A 15,626-nucleotide genomic window follows, 5' to 3' on the forward strand; every position below is an offset into this window, starting at 1 on the left:
ATTCAGAATGAAAGTTATTGATGAATCGTGATTGGTGAAAACATTCGCACACAAACGTCTGCGTGTGAATGAGACCCATTGTTCTGGTTAAAGTTAGACCGTAGGGGTGAAATGAGCTGTGTGTAATTATAGAGATCGACTCGGACCTTCACAGCCCAGCAGAAGCCATGTTTTAGCTTAGCAATCCCTCAATGAAGAGGAAAAATGAAACAGGCATCACTCCTTAAAGTAAACCGAATTTATTTTCAAAGAAAAACAAAAGGACCATCAGGAAAATACAGGACTTCCTGTCATATACAGAGAGGACGTACGATACAGTGCCACGACTGAAAACAGACAACCAGTCAGCCAAGAACATATTCAGAAAGCCGAGGAAACACCGTCTCAATTATTATTACTGTTATTAATTAACAAGAATTATGGTGGAAATATATAAAAACAATATCTTAAAATAAACAATGAACATTGGAGTTCCAGAACGTTGCTTGTTTAAATCGTCTTGCTTTGTTCCAGGTGAATGTATGAGGGCAATAACTGAGACGTCCCATCATCCGTGGAGGACTGAGGGAACGCTTGAGTCTGCTTCTAAACACGTACGCATCACGTTCTTCTTTAACAGCTTCGTTAAAATACTAAATTCAGATCTAATACTAATTATCACAAGCAACAGAAATGTAGAACTTATAGAACATATAAATCTATAAATACTGTGTGTGTGGGGAGAGCAGAAGTGAGAACTTCAGTAATCAATGCAACAGATTCTCTATGTGTGTGTGTGTGTGTGTGAGAAACTCAAAAATAGAAAGAAAAGATATAAAACAAACAATAAAAAAAAACCCTAGAAACACCCAAATCTTTCTGTGGCGAGCATCTCTCGACTCATACGCTTCAGTTCCTTCATCGCACAGTCCTGCCTTTATTACACACACACACACAGTTCCGTTACAAGATCCAACCTAAGGTAGTGTTTCCAGAACAGAGATTCGGTTCTTACAGGGACGAACCTCCGTTTGCAATGATTTTTCTCAGATCTTGGAACAAAAACATGAAAAAAACAATGAAATAAATGAATCAAATGTCAGTTTTATAACTAGGGCTTGTGGTCTGAGCTGAGTTTCAGGTCCAGAACCAGCTTTCACTCGCGGAGTCTTCACAACATCAGGGGGACTGGAGGTTTCGTCACACTTCTCTTCTCATGGCCGTGGAGATGCTCGTTAAACAGATCCGGATTCAACGCTTTCATTGGTCATTTCAAAGCAGGAATGAGGCCACTGTCGTCGGACATGCGGCGCAAGAGAAAAGAGGGAAGGAGGAAGTGAGAGAAGACGAGAAAAGAGGCAACAGAGTGCCACAGGACAGTCCACATTAACTTGACATCAATCCAAATGCATGTTTTTGACGTGCCAAAAGCAAACCGCCCGCTTCCTGTTGACATCACATGACCAGTAGCTGACTTCATAAGACTCGATCAGGAGATGTTTAACCTCTCAGGCATCCTCCACATTACTGTAACTACTCTGCTTAGTTCAAACAAATGAATAAAAAACCCTAAAAATAAATAACCCATAAATAAAATACAGGACAAAAAGCCATTTTGTGTTTCACCTGTTATGACACTATTAGTGACTGAGAGACACAACAGCAGAATTCCCCCGTTCCTCTCAGCGGAGTCAGATTGTATTAAACTCTAGAGAAAGACATTTACACAGACGAGCAATAATACTGTAGAATACTCAAGCCAGTTCCCATGCAGCGCGCTGCAAAAGGACGCAAATTCAATTTTTGTCAATTCGCAATTTGTGTTTGTCAGTCCTTCAGCAGGCTCCGGCGTTTGTGTGGCCAGGCCTCGGCCGATCACGTCCAGAAACTTCATTGGTCGGTCAGATTGGTCTCACCAGCTGAGCAGGGAGGTGCGGCCCAGAGTCATGAAGTAGACCTGGCTAGAGCCTCCAGAACGCACGGATGCAAAGAACACCTGCACAGAGCACAGCAGCAGAGATATGAGACCAGGAGGAAAACAGCAGAAGATCTCTCAGTCAGAGCGAGAGCTTTCAGCTGATCATCACAGTCATCCTCATCAGCTCACACTCTGAGCCCTTCAGTATATCAGGCAAGAGTCACACTGAGATCAGAAATCATGCTGATCATCTGTGTGTGTGTGTGTGTGTGGGACCCATTCCATCTGCAGATTCATCTCTAATATCCTCTCAGGAACAGCTCATATTTACCCCACATTACTGATATTTTGCAGAAGAAAATTAAACCCATTTAAGGACCACTAATTATTATGAAGCATATTTTCTCTCATTCCTGCAAAGATATTCTCATCAGATTTGTTTTATGAAATTTGCATTAATTAAAAGCAGTACAAAAACCATGGAAATAATACATCTTTATCATTCTTAAATTAAAGCAATTATAATTCAATTACGTTTGCTTTAAGGTAATAACTAGTGCTGGGAATCGATTACAAAAATTAACTAATTAATCACATTTGTTTCTGTAATTAATCGCAAGTTTTTAATATTTTACGTTTTTTATATATTACGGTACTTTCCAAATAAATGTAGAAACAATTTAGAGACGGTATATGTTAAATATGTGTTGTAAGGTCATGTTTTTATGAATGAAGGCCAGTTTCACGGATGTCTCTATGAAACATTAATGATGTTACATTACAGTATAACTGAAAGCTCCCAATTTCAACATTTATTAGGCTTTAAAAAAACAACTTTTAATTTAATTGAACTTAAAAAAATCTTTACATAAACCCATTATAATAAATGTTATTTTTACCTGTGGCCTTCCCTGTTAGACATATACAGAAATGTAATAGTTATCAAACACCTTTCTTAACTGCATAAATAATAAATGAAATATAGATTAATCATCATTAAAGCTACAATTTTCTCTGTTGGCGTTGTTCTGTGATGAACATTAATGACAGGCATCATCAGTGCTCCTGTCTCTTTAAGAACAGCCGCTGACGAACATGACGCGGATCTCACGTGCTGTCCCGCGCATCTCATCTCCTCACAACTCTTTAAGTTCATTTAAGACGTTATTTAACTAATTTAAGACTCCTGATATGAGAATACTCAAAATTCTCTGTGTTGTTGTTATTGCTTGTTCAAGAGCAAAAGAGAACTCGATGTGAGCAGGAGACTGATGCGAGTCTGTCTGTGCGTTGAGTGTGTGTGTGTATGTGTGTATGTGTGTGTGTGTGTGTGTGTGTGTGTGTGTGTCAGAGTGTCCCTCGATTAGCTGACATGAGACGCAGCCACACAGACAGGACACTGACACACACACACACACACACACACACACACAAACAGACAGGACACTGACACACACACACACACACACACACACAAACAGACAGGACACTGACACACACACACACACACACACACACACACACACACACACACACACACACACACACACACACACACACACACACACACACACACAAACAGACAGACAGGACACTGACACACACACACACACAGGACACTGACACACACACACACACACACACACACACAGACAGGACACTGAGACACACACACACACACACACACACACACACAAACAGACAGGACACTGACACACACACACACACACACACACACACACACACACACACACACACACACACACACACACACACACACAGACAGGACACTGAGACACACACACACACACACACACACACACACACACACACACACACACACACACACACACAGACAGGACACTGACACACACACACACACACACACACACACACACACACACACACACACACACACACACAGACAGGACACTGAGACACACACACACACACACACACACACACACACACACACACACACACACAAACAGACAGGACACTGACACACACACACACAGGACATTGACACACAGCACGTTCTCGTGTCTTGTCGCGCTTGGAAGCATTTACATGAATAAGAGCGTGTAACGCTCGGCAAAAATGGATATAAAAACGCATTAAATATTTTTAATGCGTTAAGCTGAAAAAATTTATTTGCCCAGCCCTAGTAATAACCCTTCATTTTCAAGGTATAGCCCATAACTGATTTTACAGCAGACCTTAAACTCACCTTGTCATTTCTCTCACACAGAAACTTGAGTCTTTGTGCTCTTTTGTGCATGAAAACTCCATCCAAGTGTCCCGTTTCCACAGAGCGGATCTCTATAGCCTTCTCTCCCCAGCCCATGATCTGGTTAGAGCGAATATAAGCTGCAAGATAAACAAAACAACAGGTAAGAAATAACACCGTGTTAACAAACACACACTAGCTGGTACGTGTGATGGGCTAAACTCAGTCTCTCTCTGAGAACCCTGCTCCTGGACACCCACTGTGCTTCAGCTCACCTGCAGCTGCGCGCTCAAGAGCTCCATTTGCTGCTTCAGGTGTGTTTGATTAAGGCTGTAGCTAAACTCTGCAGGACAGTGGGTTGACCTCTGACCTCTGCTGTTTCGTAACTGCAGAAGAGCGTTGATTGGGACAACACATAACAGTGACTATATTTACAATACCCAACGGTCACGAGTGCTCTTAGCTCTGGCCAGGCTAAGCGATAATGGCCAGGTTGACCGCAGTATAGACAACATCGCTTTCATCCAGACTCACACTTTGACCTTCCTATCTTCATGAGTTCTAGAGTAGGAGGAATGAACTAGCGGTCTTTCCCTCAAGTGAAAATCCAGCCACACGCAGACACATCTATCAGTGCTTCTAGATTTCACACAGCCTCACACATAGCTAGTGTCTTATCCGCTGTAAGCCAGTTCTGGAAACCGACTCTGGGCCTCACTGTTCCCGCTGCTCTGCGCTGGGATCATCATAAACGGGAACGCATTTTCAGCTACACTGCGGAAAGTTCAAAGTAAGAGACCTTAGGGTCAAATACAGGCTTAGAACAAATCTCCCACAAAGCGGACACCCACGACAAGGCCCTTCCTGAGAGGAGAGTCATGATTTAGGCCATAATTTGACTGGTTTAAGGGGGAGGAGGATGGCTGAAGATCGGACATCAGGGTACACTGGGTCAGGAGGCTCCGACAGGCAGAGAAGCATTGGGGTTCGGTTTGAGGCAAGGCTCTGCTGCCACGTGTGGTATGAGGTGCTGGAGAGACTGAAGCCGCTGAAGTTTGAGGAGACCACAATGAGTGCAACCGCTGGGAGATGGAAAGCAAAGAGGCCAGGATTTTGGTGAGAGCACAGTCTTGGCACTGGACAGTGGCATCATGTCGATGATATTATTAAACCATGTTAGTCTTTCAGTCACGAGCGGGGCTGAACACAAGGAAAAGATGTTTAACGGTCTCAAATCAAATTTTAATGAGGTCAAAAGTCACCGCAAAATCCTCAAATCACTATATTATTGTGCCATGTAGTGTAAGATACAGGACCATCTTATATTTTCTTATGTTTTTATACATTAGTGGTATTCATTTAGTGGTCATATTAGTTACTCTTGCCTATCTTTTTGTTAATACATTTATTTTCTAACATTCGTGTCTACCTTGTGTTAATACGGTTTCCTCCATTGTTGCTGTTGTAGGCAGTGGGTGTTCTTACCACTGGTTGCCTTAACTTATCATTCATGCTTACCGTATATTGCGCTCATCTTTTACCACCAAAACAACTCTTGTAAGTCAAAATCCATCAAAAAAACACGTTGAGTCACAGCATCTTCTCCTGTTATTGTTACGTGTTATAAATGAGGGAGATAGTCAGGCATCCAGACTTGAATTGAGGACAGTAAGGATGCAAAGGCTCTAGAATAGGCTTTGGATGTGACTAGCTTAGCAAGCTCCATATATTGTTTGGTTTGGTAATATGCTCTAGCCCCCTGCCTGATCATTGTGGTGATGAGATACATAGCAGACTTTCCTCACTCAATGGCTTGGAGTCCGCAGAATAACATAGGGTTCATAGACAATTGGAAAAGCTTTTGGGGCAGACCTGACCTGTTAAAAAGAGATGGTATTCATCCCCCTGGGGTGGTTCCGCTCTTCTCTCTAGTAATTTGGCACATAGTCTTAGAGCTAAACCTTGACTCACTAGGGCCCAGGTCAGGAAGCAGACAGACTGGCTAAACCGACCGTCTGCTAGATGCATCAACAGATATAATACAGATGAACAAATGATAAAGCTTAGTTTGTAGAATATTCGATCCCTTTCTACAAAAGCACTTTTTGTAAATTATATGATTACAGATCATAACCTAGATGTGCTGTGTTAGCACCTGGCTAAAACCTGACGACTACATTACTTTAAAACAATAATCTTGACTAATTTAAACAGAAACTATTGACTCTCATTTCTAGCACTTTAGACATACAGTAGTTGCTCCTTTGCTCTTAATGAAGATTAAAGAAAATAGTCCAACGCTGTGGTACAACAAACATGCACTCGGTTCCTTAAGAGAACAGCCCGAAAAAAGAAACACAGCTGGAAGAAAACCAAACTAGAGGTATTTCGCATTATGTGGAAGGATAGTGTTTCTGCCTACTGAAAGGCATTACAAACTGCAAGGTCTGCTTAATTTTTGACTCTCTTAGAAAAACAAACAAACACAACCCTATGTATTTATTTGATACACTGGCTAAATGAACAAGAAATAAAACAGCACAGCAGTAAGGACTTTATGAACTTCTTTACGTGCAAGATTGATACTCTATCAGAGAAAAATTGTAAACATCTACTACAGTATAGCATCAGACCATGCATTGTAGCTCCCCAGGAAACAATTTCAAACCTTTTAAACTTGATCCTAGGGAATTAGTTAACTATAGACTTTATTGCTCTTCACCCTGTACATGCTACCACTGGCAGATATCATTTGGAAGCATAGCGTTAGTTTTCACTTTTAAGATCTTAAAAAAAAAAAAAAAAAAAAAAACTTTCCTTTCCTCTTTTCCTCCTCTTTCCCTCCCTACTCTAGCCTGTACTACTCTGAGAAATGTACACGGACTAAGTATTTCAGGCACTTGTTGCGCTCACTCGACGCTTCACGACCAATCGCTTATTGTACCCCCAAGTTGTAAGTCGCTTTGGATAAAAGCGTCTGCTAAATGCATAAATGTAAATGTAAATGTAAGATACTCTGCTCTATATTTATTCACAGCCTGACAAAACTAACAGAATGAATAGTCAATACAAAAATTGGATGACTTAATTTCTGAAATTCTGAAAAAACACAAGTTTTAATTATTGGACCAAAAAGCTCCACAAGTAGTAACCTAGAATACTGTCTAACACTTGATGGCTGCTCTGTCCAGTCCTCGTCGTCAGTGAGGAACCTGGGTGTGCTCTTTGATACCAATCTCTCATTTGAAAGCCACATTTATAGCATCTGTAAAACTGCATTCTACCATCTTAAAAATATATCTAAATTACGGCACATGCTCTCAATGCCAAATGCTAAACAGTGAGTTGATGCGTTCATGAGCTGTAGATTATTGTAATGCTCTACTGGGTGGTTGCCCTGCTCGCTTAATAAACAAACTCCAGCTGGTCCAAAACGCAGCAGCTCCAGATCTTACTAGAACCAGGAAGTGTGACCATATTAGCCCAGTTCTGTCAACACTGCACTGGCTCCCTATTAAACATTGCATACATTTTAAAATCTTGCCTATTACTTACAAAGCACTAAATGGTTTATCTCCAGTACTTGAGCGAGCTCTTAACACATTATACTCCATCACGTCTACTGCGCTCTCTAAACTCTGGCCAGTTGATCATACCGAGAATATCCAAATCAACTGCAGGCGGTCGATCATTTTCCTATTTAGCACCTAAACTCTGGAACAGTCTTCCTAGCATTGTTCGGGAAGCAGACACGCTCTGTCAGTTTAAATCTAGATTAAAGACCCATCGATTGTTAGGCTGCATAGGTCAGTCGGAACCGGCGACTCTTCCCATAACACTTAATGTACTTGTCACATTGTAAGAAGAATGGCATCTATGCTTATATTAGTTTCTCTGTTTATCCCGAGGTTACCATAGCCGGATCTGGTCCGTATCCAGATCAGATGCTGGACCTGCACCTAGAGACCGTGTCAACTAGACAGATTCCCTGTGAAGACCTCGTTGACAACAGCCATCAGCACAGATCCTCAGTAAAGACCACAAGAACCCGACAAGTCCTCTGCACAGACCCTATGGCCAGCTTCAAATCCTCCTCCCTCCACATGCCAGTGGGATGTATCCCAATCTTCAAGCAGAAGGAACTGGATGAAATATCTGAATGATACTAAAATACAATCTGACTTGATGGAGCCTGAAATCACTATCACACTGTTAGCCAGAGGAGATCTGAGCGACTGAATCTGGTTTCTCCCAGGGGTTTTTCTCCATTCTGTCACTGATGGAGTTTGGGTTCTTGCCACGGCTGCCTCTGGCTTGTTTAGTTGGGGACATTTAATATATTTAGCAATATTATTGATCTGACTGTACTGAGACTATTGGATGAGATCTGAACTCAGCTGGATGAGGACATCACTTTTCTCCAGAGCTGCTATATGACTGAATTAAACATTTTATGATCTTTACACGGTTATTGAACAAAATTAAATCAACACTGAACTGACTTCAACATTGACACTATTTTCTTTTTAGAGAACAGAAACTGTTTGCATCACTGAATTATATCCCCATTTATCCCTTTAAAGCTGCTTTGAAACAATCTATGGTATAAAGCACTTTATAAATAAAGATGACTTGACTTGTTGATGAATTCTTTCTGCTAAAAATAAACATTCTGGAGGGGAAAGACTATATATAAGCGCAATCAGAGCATAAATGTATAATATAAAAGAGAAACAATGTACCAGCCTGCAGGGTTGTGCAGTTGGATAAAGTCCATGTCCAACGGTACTGTAGGCTGGAGAGAACGCTGATTAAACAAGAGAAAACAAGCACGGAGCCATTTCCCCCGACAAACAGTTTGTTTGAGGCAAGTAGCCTTTACTTAACATAAAAAGCTTAATACGCCAACTAACTTCTCCTTGACGACACATTACAATATATGACAGGATATGGATAACATGCAATTCCACTCCCATTGGTAGTCACTCTTGAAAGTCGCTGCTCATTTCATTTGCATAAATCAGGCAGAAATTGTCTTTGTTGCGTAACACCTCTGTCAGAGCAAGTGCACAACACGGGCATTCAATGCTTCACATAGCCGAATATGCATCGTGTCACGTATACTTACACAGTGTAGCTCAACCATGCAAAAACCACTGCAGCTTGATTACTACTACATGGAAACATACTAAGAGTTATTCACTAATAAACCGTACTCGCCTTCTAAAGATTAAATACTGTAACGATAGAGTGAGGGAACAGCATACCGACAGATGTGGGCATCTCGCCCCACTGGAGCACCACGTCTTTGGTGATGCGGCCGTAGGTGTTGACATACACGCCCTCGTCTTCATAACACACCAGCAGCTCAATGCCATCCGTGTTCGGCAGGATGATGATGGCATGCGACTGAATACTCGTCTGAATCTAACATGAGAAAAAAGCTAGATTAAAAGTTTGGTCCCCCTTAACTACTATTTACTAACATTGAAATCAATTATTTGATGCAATGCACTTATTATGTACATGTTTTCACAAAAAACGTGTATTTACAGCTCTAATTACATCTATAATTACACTGTTTACCCTTCCCTTACACTTCAACCCACCCTTAACCCTACCCACACCACCACACCTGTCCCTAACTTTACCCTTAAACTTACCCACACCACCACACCTGTCCCTAACCCTACCCTTAAACTGACCCCTCTCACCACACCTGTCCCTAACTCTACCCTTAAACTTACCCACACCACCACACCTGTCCCTAACTCTACCCTTAAACTTACCCACACCACCACACCTGTCCCTAACTCTACCCTTAAACTTACCCACACCACCACACTTGTCCCTAACTCTACCCTTAAACTTACCCACACCACCACACCTGTCCCTAACTCTACCCTTAAACTTACCCACACCACCACACCTGTCCCTAACTCTACCCTTAAACTTACCCACACCACCACACCTGTCCCTAACTCTACCCTTAAACTTACCCACACCACCACACTTGTCCCTAACTTTACCCTTAAACTTACCCACACCACCACACCTGTCCCTAACTCTACCCTTAAACTTACCCACACCACCACACTTGTCCCTAACTTTACCCTTAAACTTACCCACACCACCACACTTGTCCCTAACTTTACCCTTAAACTTACCCACACCACCACACCTGTCCCTAACTCTACCCTTAAACTTACCCACACCACCACACCTGTCCCTAACTTTACCCTTAAACTTACCCACACCACCACACCTGTCCCTAACTCTACCCTTAAACTTACCCACACCACCACACCTGTCCCTAACTTTACCCTTAAACTTACCCACACCACCACACCTGTCCCTAACTCTACCCTAACCCTTACCCACATCACCACACCTGTCCCTAACTCTACCCTTAAACTTACCCACACCACCACACCTGTCCCTAACTCTACCCGAACCCTTACCCACACCTGTCCCTAACTTTACCCTTAAACTTACCCACACCACCACACCTGTCCCTAACTTTACCCTTAAACTTACCCACACCACCACACCTGTCCCTAACTTTACCCTTAAACTTACCCACACCACCACACTTGTCCCTAACTTTACCCTTAAACTTACCCACACCACCACACCTGTGCCTAACTTTACCCTTAAACTTACCCACACCACCACACCTGTCCCTAACTTTACCCTTAAACTTACCCACACCACCACACCTGTCCCTAACTTTACCCTTAAACTTACCCACACCACCACACCTGTGCCTAACTTTACCCTTAAACTTACCCACACCACCACACCTGTCCCTAACTTTACCCTTAAACTTACCCACACCACCACACCTGTCCCTAACTTTACCCTTAAACTTACCCACACCACCACACCGGTGCCTAACTTTACCCTTAAACTTACCCACACCACCACACCTGTCCCTAACTCTACCCATAAACTTACCCACACCACCACACCTGTCCCTAACTCTACCCTTAAACTTACCCACACCACCACACCTGTCCCTAACTCTACCCTTAAACTTACCCACACCACCACACCTGTCCCTAACTTTACCCTTAAACTTACCCACACCACCACACCTGTCCCTAACTCTACCTTAAACTTACCCACACCACCACACCTGTCCCTAACTTTACCCTTAAACTTACCCACACCACCACACCTGTCCCTAACTCTACCCTAACCCTTACCCACACCTGTCCCTAACTTTACCCTTAAACTTACCCACACTACCACACCTGTCCCTAACTCTACCCTTAAACTTACCCACACTACCACACCTGTCCCTAACCCTACCCTAACTCTTACCCACACTACCACACCTGTCCCTAACTCTACCCTAACTCTTACCCACACTACCACACCTGTCCCTAACTTTACCCTAACTCTTACCCACACTACCACACCTGTCCCTAACTCTACCCTAACTCTTACCCACACTACCACACCTGTCCCTAACTCTACCCTAACTCTTACCCATACCACCACACCTGTACAATGTACTTAATATAAAGTGGGACCAAAAGTCCCAAACTACTGCTTTTAACAATCAATACATACGTGAGTTGGCAGATAAATGTCATAGACGGCTCCTGAGTCTACATCCACGGCATGGAACCCAGAGCAGGACCCATAGATGACCTTTAACCTTTGGCCTTCTTCAACTGTGAGGTCAACTAGCAGAGGCTTGTGCACCAGATCACCAAACGACTAGCACACAAAGAGGGAAATGTCAATTTTTTCATGCACTGTGAGATTCTTCTAAATGACTTGACCACAATTGTACAATAAATATGAGCATATTTCATTTTTAAGGTCCATTTAAACCAAGGACGATAAATATAACTATAATCACTATATGTGACCCTGGACCACAAAACCATAAGGGTCAATTTTTTGAAACTGAGATTTATAAATCATCTGAAAGCTGAATAAATAATCTTTCCATTGATGTGTGGTTTGATAGGACAATATTTGGCCGATAAAACAATTTGAAAATCTGAGGGTGCAAAAAAATCAAAATATTGAGAAAATCTCCTTTAAAGCGGTCCAAATGAAGTCCTTAGCAAAGCATACTAATAATACATTTCTGATATATTTACAGTAGGAAATTGGATAAAATTGAAATTGAATCTTCCTGGAACATGGTCTTAATACCCTGATGATTTTTTGCATAAAAGAGAAATGGATCATTTTGACCCACACAATGTATTGTTGGCTATTGGCACAGATATACCCGTGAGACACACGACTGGTGTTGTGCTCCAGGGTCTCATGTTAGCCTACACACAAACGCACAATATTGTTCTGTTTATTATAAGCGCAGGGCGATTTAATTCTCAAGCTCTTTAAAGCAGAATGGATTCTGATTGGCTGTCAGTGTTTTATCGTTCCTCAGATGGGAGTGATTCCAACAGCTCTCATGGACATTAGGGTCATCACCTTGAAAGCCATGAACTTATGGTATGGTTTGGGAGCCCACGCATAAACCTCTACTGAATTCTTCAGGGCCAGAACCAAGAACTTGATCCTCTCGTACTTCACTACAGACCAAACAAACAACAGACGTCAGTGCAAGTGTAATAGTGCAATAATTCATGTTTTCTGCAGAGTAGAAATGACAGATCAGGGCTTCGCTTACAGAATCTGTAGGATCTGAACACATACCGACTTTGTAGTGCACACAGCCCTCCAGATCTCCTACGGTGGTCCAGCCCTGCTTCTTCTCCACCTCAGGGTCATTGTGGAGGATCTTGTTCCTCAGCCACGAAAGATAGTACACACGCAATTTATTCTTCTTCCCTAGGAGAGGAAGCTTGAATCAACACTTGAAACAATGACAGATTTAACTCTTTTCAGTGTGTAATGCTCATAACACAAACCTAAAATATTTTTTTTTAAAAACAAAATAGCATGATGAATTGTGCCATTTCTCTGTATTTGGGTTGTTTCATGTTTATAGTGTTTTTTTAATTGTGAAGTTCTCACAGTCCAGGTTCCCGTTTGTCATGTGATTCCCTTGTCCTCATGTGTTATGTTCCCATTGGTTTGTCTAGTCACGTGTTCCTCTGCTCTGTGTGTCATTGGTTCATTGTTTGATTATTCACAGGTGTGTCTTGTGAAGTCATTAGTCTGTGGTAATATAGCCCTCATGTCTGGTGAGTCTTAGTCTTGATCAAGTTTATGTTTGTTTATGACCGAGCCATAGCCGAGTTTAGGTGTTAAGTTTCTGTTTTTGTCAATAAACTGCTTTTGGGCTCATCACAACTCGCCTACAGTGGACTTGATACAACAACAAACGACTTTTACATTTCTAACACATCTGTAGTCAGTCTGGATAATATCTAAGAAACAGGACTTCCTGTGTGTCATGGAATATTTCCACATGTCTAAACATGATAAAGTACAGCATGTGTCACAACAATTTTAAAAGTCATGTCTGAGACTTTACCACAAAGACAGACAGAAATAGAGGAAAATAGAGGAACTACATTGTTTGTGAAGGTATGCGAGAGAACCAAATCACAAGAGAGGATGTTATGCAACGTCACGTGACACTGAAGACATGCGTGCAGTCACACGAACACATCCTCCTTCATAGACCAGAGATCCTGTACCTGATATTGTCACCAGCACATTAAGTCCCTCCAAAACATCCATTTGTTGAAAGCGTCTACGACTGATGAGTGGGTAGACCTTCCCTTGACCGCTGCGATCCAGCAGCATGAGGCCGCTCTCAGTCCCGACTAACAGATTCACACCTGACGGAGAGAGAGAGAGAGAGAGAGAGAGAGAGAGAGAGAGAGAGAGAGAGAGAGAGAGAGAGAGAGAGAGAGAGAGAGAGAGAGAGAGAGAGAGCATTCTCTAGCATCACTCGAGTGTGAACTGTTCAAAGCCTCTTCTGCTTCTCTAATGGGACGATTACAAGATCCCACTGATCAATCATACACAATAACACCAGGACTGTTGATTAAGAAACTTAATAGGTTCATATCTTCAACAGATAGAGCTGAGACAATGCAATCGTGTGCTGCAATACTTTTCACAATACTGTATAAATATTTCTACTTTTGCACTCAGACCATGCCCTACGGCTAATATCAGAAGAATATATATCAGATACATACTGTAATTAATACAGTGCAAACTGTGCGACCTGTGTTTCTCAGATGCCAAAGACACTGAAGTTTAGCAGCGTCAAGAGAAACATCAGCTTTAGGCAGCATCAGTGAACTAACCCAAATAATGTTGGGCAGGGGTCAGAGGTGAAGCATTCCCTGAGCGGGACTCACCCCACAGAGCGGCGCACAGGATCTCCGAGTTGAACCTCTTCTTGTATTTGCGGATCTCTGGCGTGTCGTTCTGTGGCCGCGTGTTGACGGGGTTGACGTTGACCACTGAACCCTTACGGGACGCGTCCTGACGCAGAGCCTCCTGCAGTCGAGCGTCATTACTGTAGCCTGAGACACAGCACATATACATCAGGTCAGATCTATCACACTATACACCAAACGTCTGATGTTCCATATAAACATCGCGTGATCAGATCAGAGCTGGCCGAACACACACTCTGCGGCGATCGAGCAGTCGAGGTTCGCTCTGGAGTGTATATTGCTTTACGTGTACCGTGTGTATGGGGATAAATCCATATCTCACACTCAAGAGAACATTTGTTGCATTAAGAAAATGACGTTATTTTGACATTATTTTCTTGACCATTAAGTAATATTTACCCCCAAACTCTGGTTACTGTAATGCACTTACATTATTTCACTTTACATGATTGATTTTTTAAAGACAGTACAGCAAATACTGGCATGCTGTATAAAAACTTTGAATAGAAATAGCTTTCTGGCGAAATGTGTTGAATAATAACACAATTTCTTCCTTTGTCCAAAAAAAAGGCATAATTGCTTAAATTGGTCAAACGATTATTAAAATGTTAAAATCATTTTCGGCAATTTATCCAAATGTTTTCCATATTTATCAAAATGACTCGCGTTCACACAGATCCGAGACGACTAAAAGTGCTGTAATATTCATGCCAGTAATTGGCCACACCAATTGGCCCTTTGTAAAGAAAGATGGCGCGCCTGCGCTCATGTGTTTTCACACACACACACACACACACACACACACACACACACACACACACACACACACACACACACACACGTGCATGTGATCGCTGTAGAAAGCGCTGTAGAAATGAAGGGACCTCAAACACTCACCGGCGTTGTTGAGAGCGCTGCCGGTGGACGGAGAGACCTGGAGCAGGCGCGGGTCAATGAAGGGCGTGAACGAGGAGGAAGACTTGTGCTTCGGCACAGTGGGAGTCTGGGAGAGCACATCGGAGATTAAAGTACACTTCAGGAAATCAAGCAGAGTTTGCAAAAAGCTCAAGACAGCTACAACTAAACACACAAATGATAAAACACGAATGACTTGATGGTGGTTGGTGGAAAAAATAGATGAATTGAC

At 42.3% G+C, this 15,626-nt stretch overlaps 1 protein-coding gene across 3 annotated transcripts in view; it reads right to left on the reverse strand.

Moving 5' to 3' along the window:
- Window positions 1-217: 217 nt before the first annotated feature.
- LOC307129691 (mitogen-activated protein kinase kinase kinase kinase 4-like) overlaps window positions 218-15,626 on the reverse strand; it is an 82,683-nt gene continuing 67,274 nt past the window's right edge. For 2 of the 3 annotated variants that reach the window (XM_079822325.1, XM_079822327.1), the window contains 9 exons: window positions 15,377-15,482; window positions 14,438-14,605; window positions 13,763-13,906; window positions 12,813-12,947; window positions 12,588-12,688; window positions 11,706-11,855; window positions 9,395-9,554; window positions 4,128-4,267; window positions 218-1,975 (listed from right to left, as the gene is read on the reverse strand). In XM_079822325.1, coding sequence (XP_079678451.1) covers window positions 1,892-1,975; window positions 4,128-4,267; window positions 9,395-9,554; window positions 11,706-11,855; window positions 12,588-12,688; window positions 12,813-12,947; window positions 13,763-13,906; window positions 14,438-14,605; window positions 15,377-15,482 — 1,188 coding nt within the window. In that variant the 3' untranslated portion in view covers window positions 218-1,891. The remainder of the gene's footprint in view (window positions 1,976-4,127; window positions 4,268-9,394; window positions 9,555-11,705; window positions 11,856-12,587; window positions 12,689-12,812; window positions 12,948-13,762; window positions 13,907-14,437; window positions 14,606-15,376; window positions 15,483-15,626) is intronic. The other variant, XM_079822326.1, reaches the window with a different exon arrangement.

Source organism: Gobio gobio, assembly GCF_949357685.1.
Source record: "Gobio gobio genome assembly, chromosome: 7".
Taxonomy (NCBI): Eukaryota; Metazoa; Chordata; class Actinopteri; order Cypriniformes; family Gobionidae; genus Gobio; species Gobio gobio.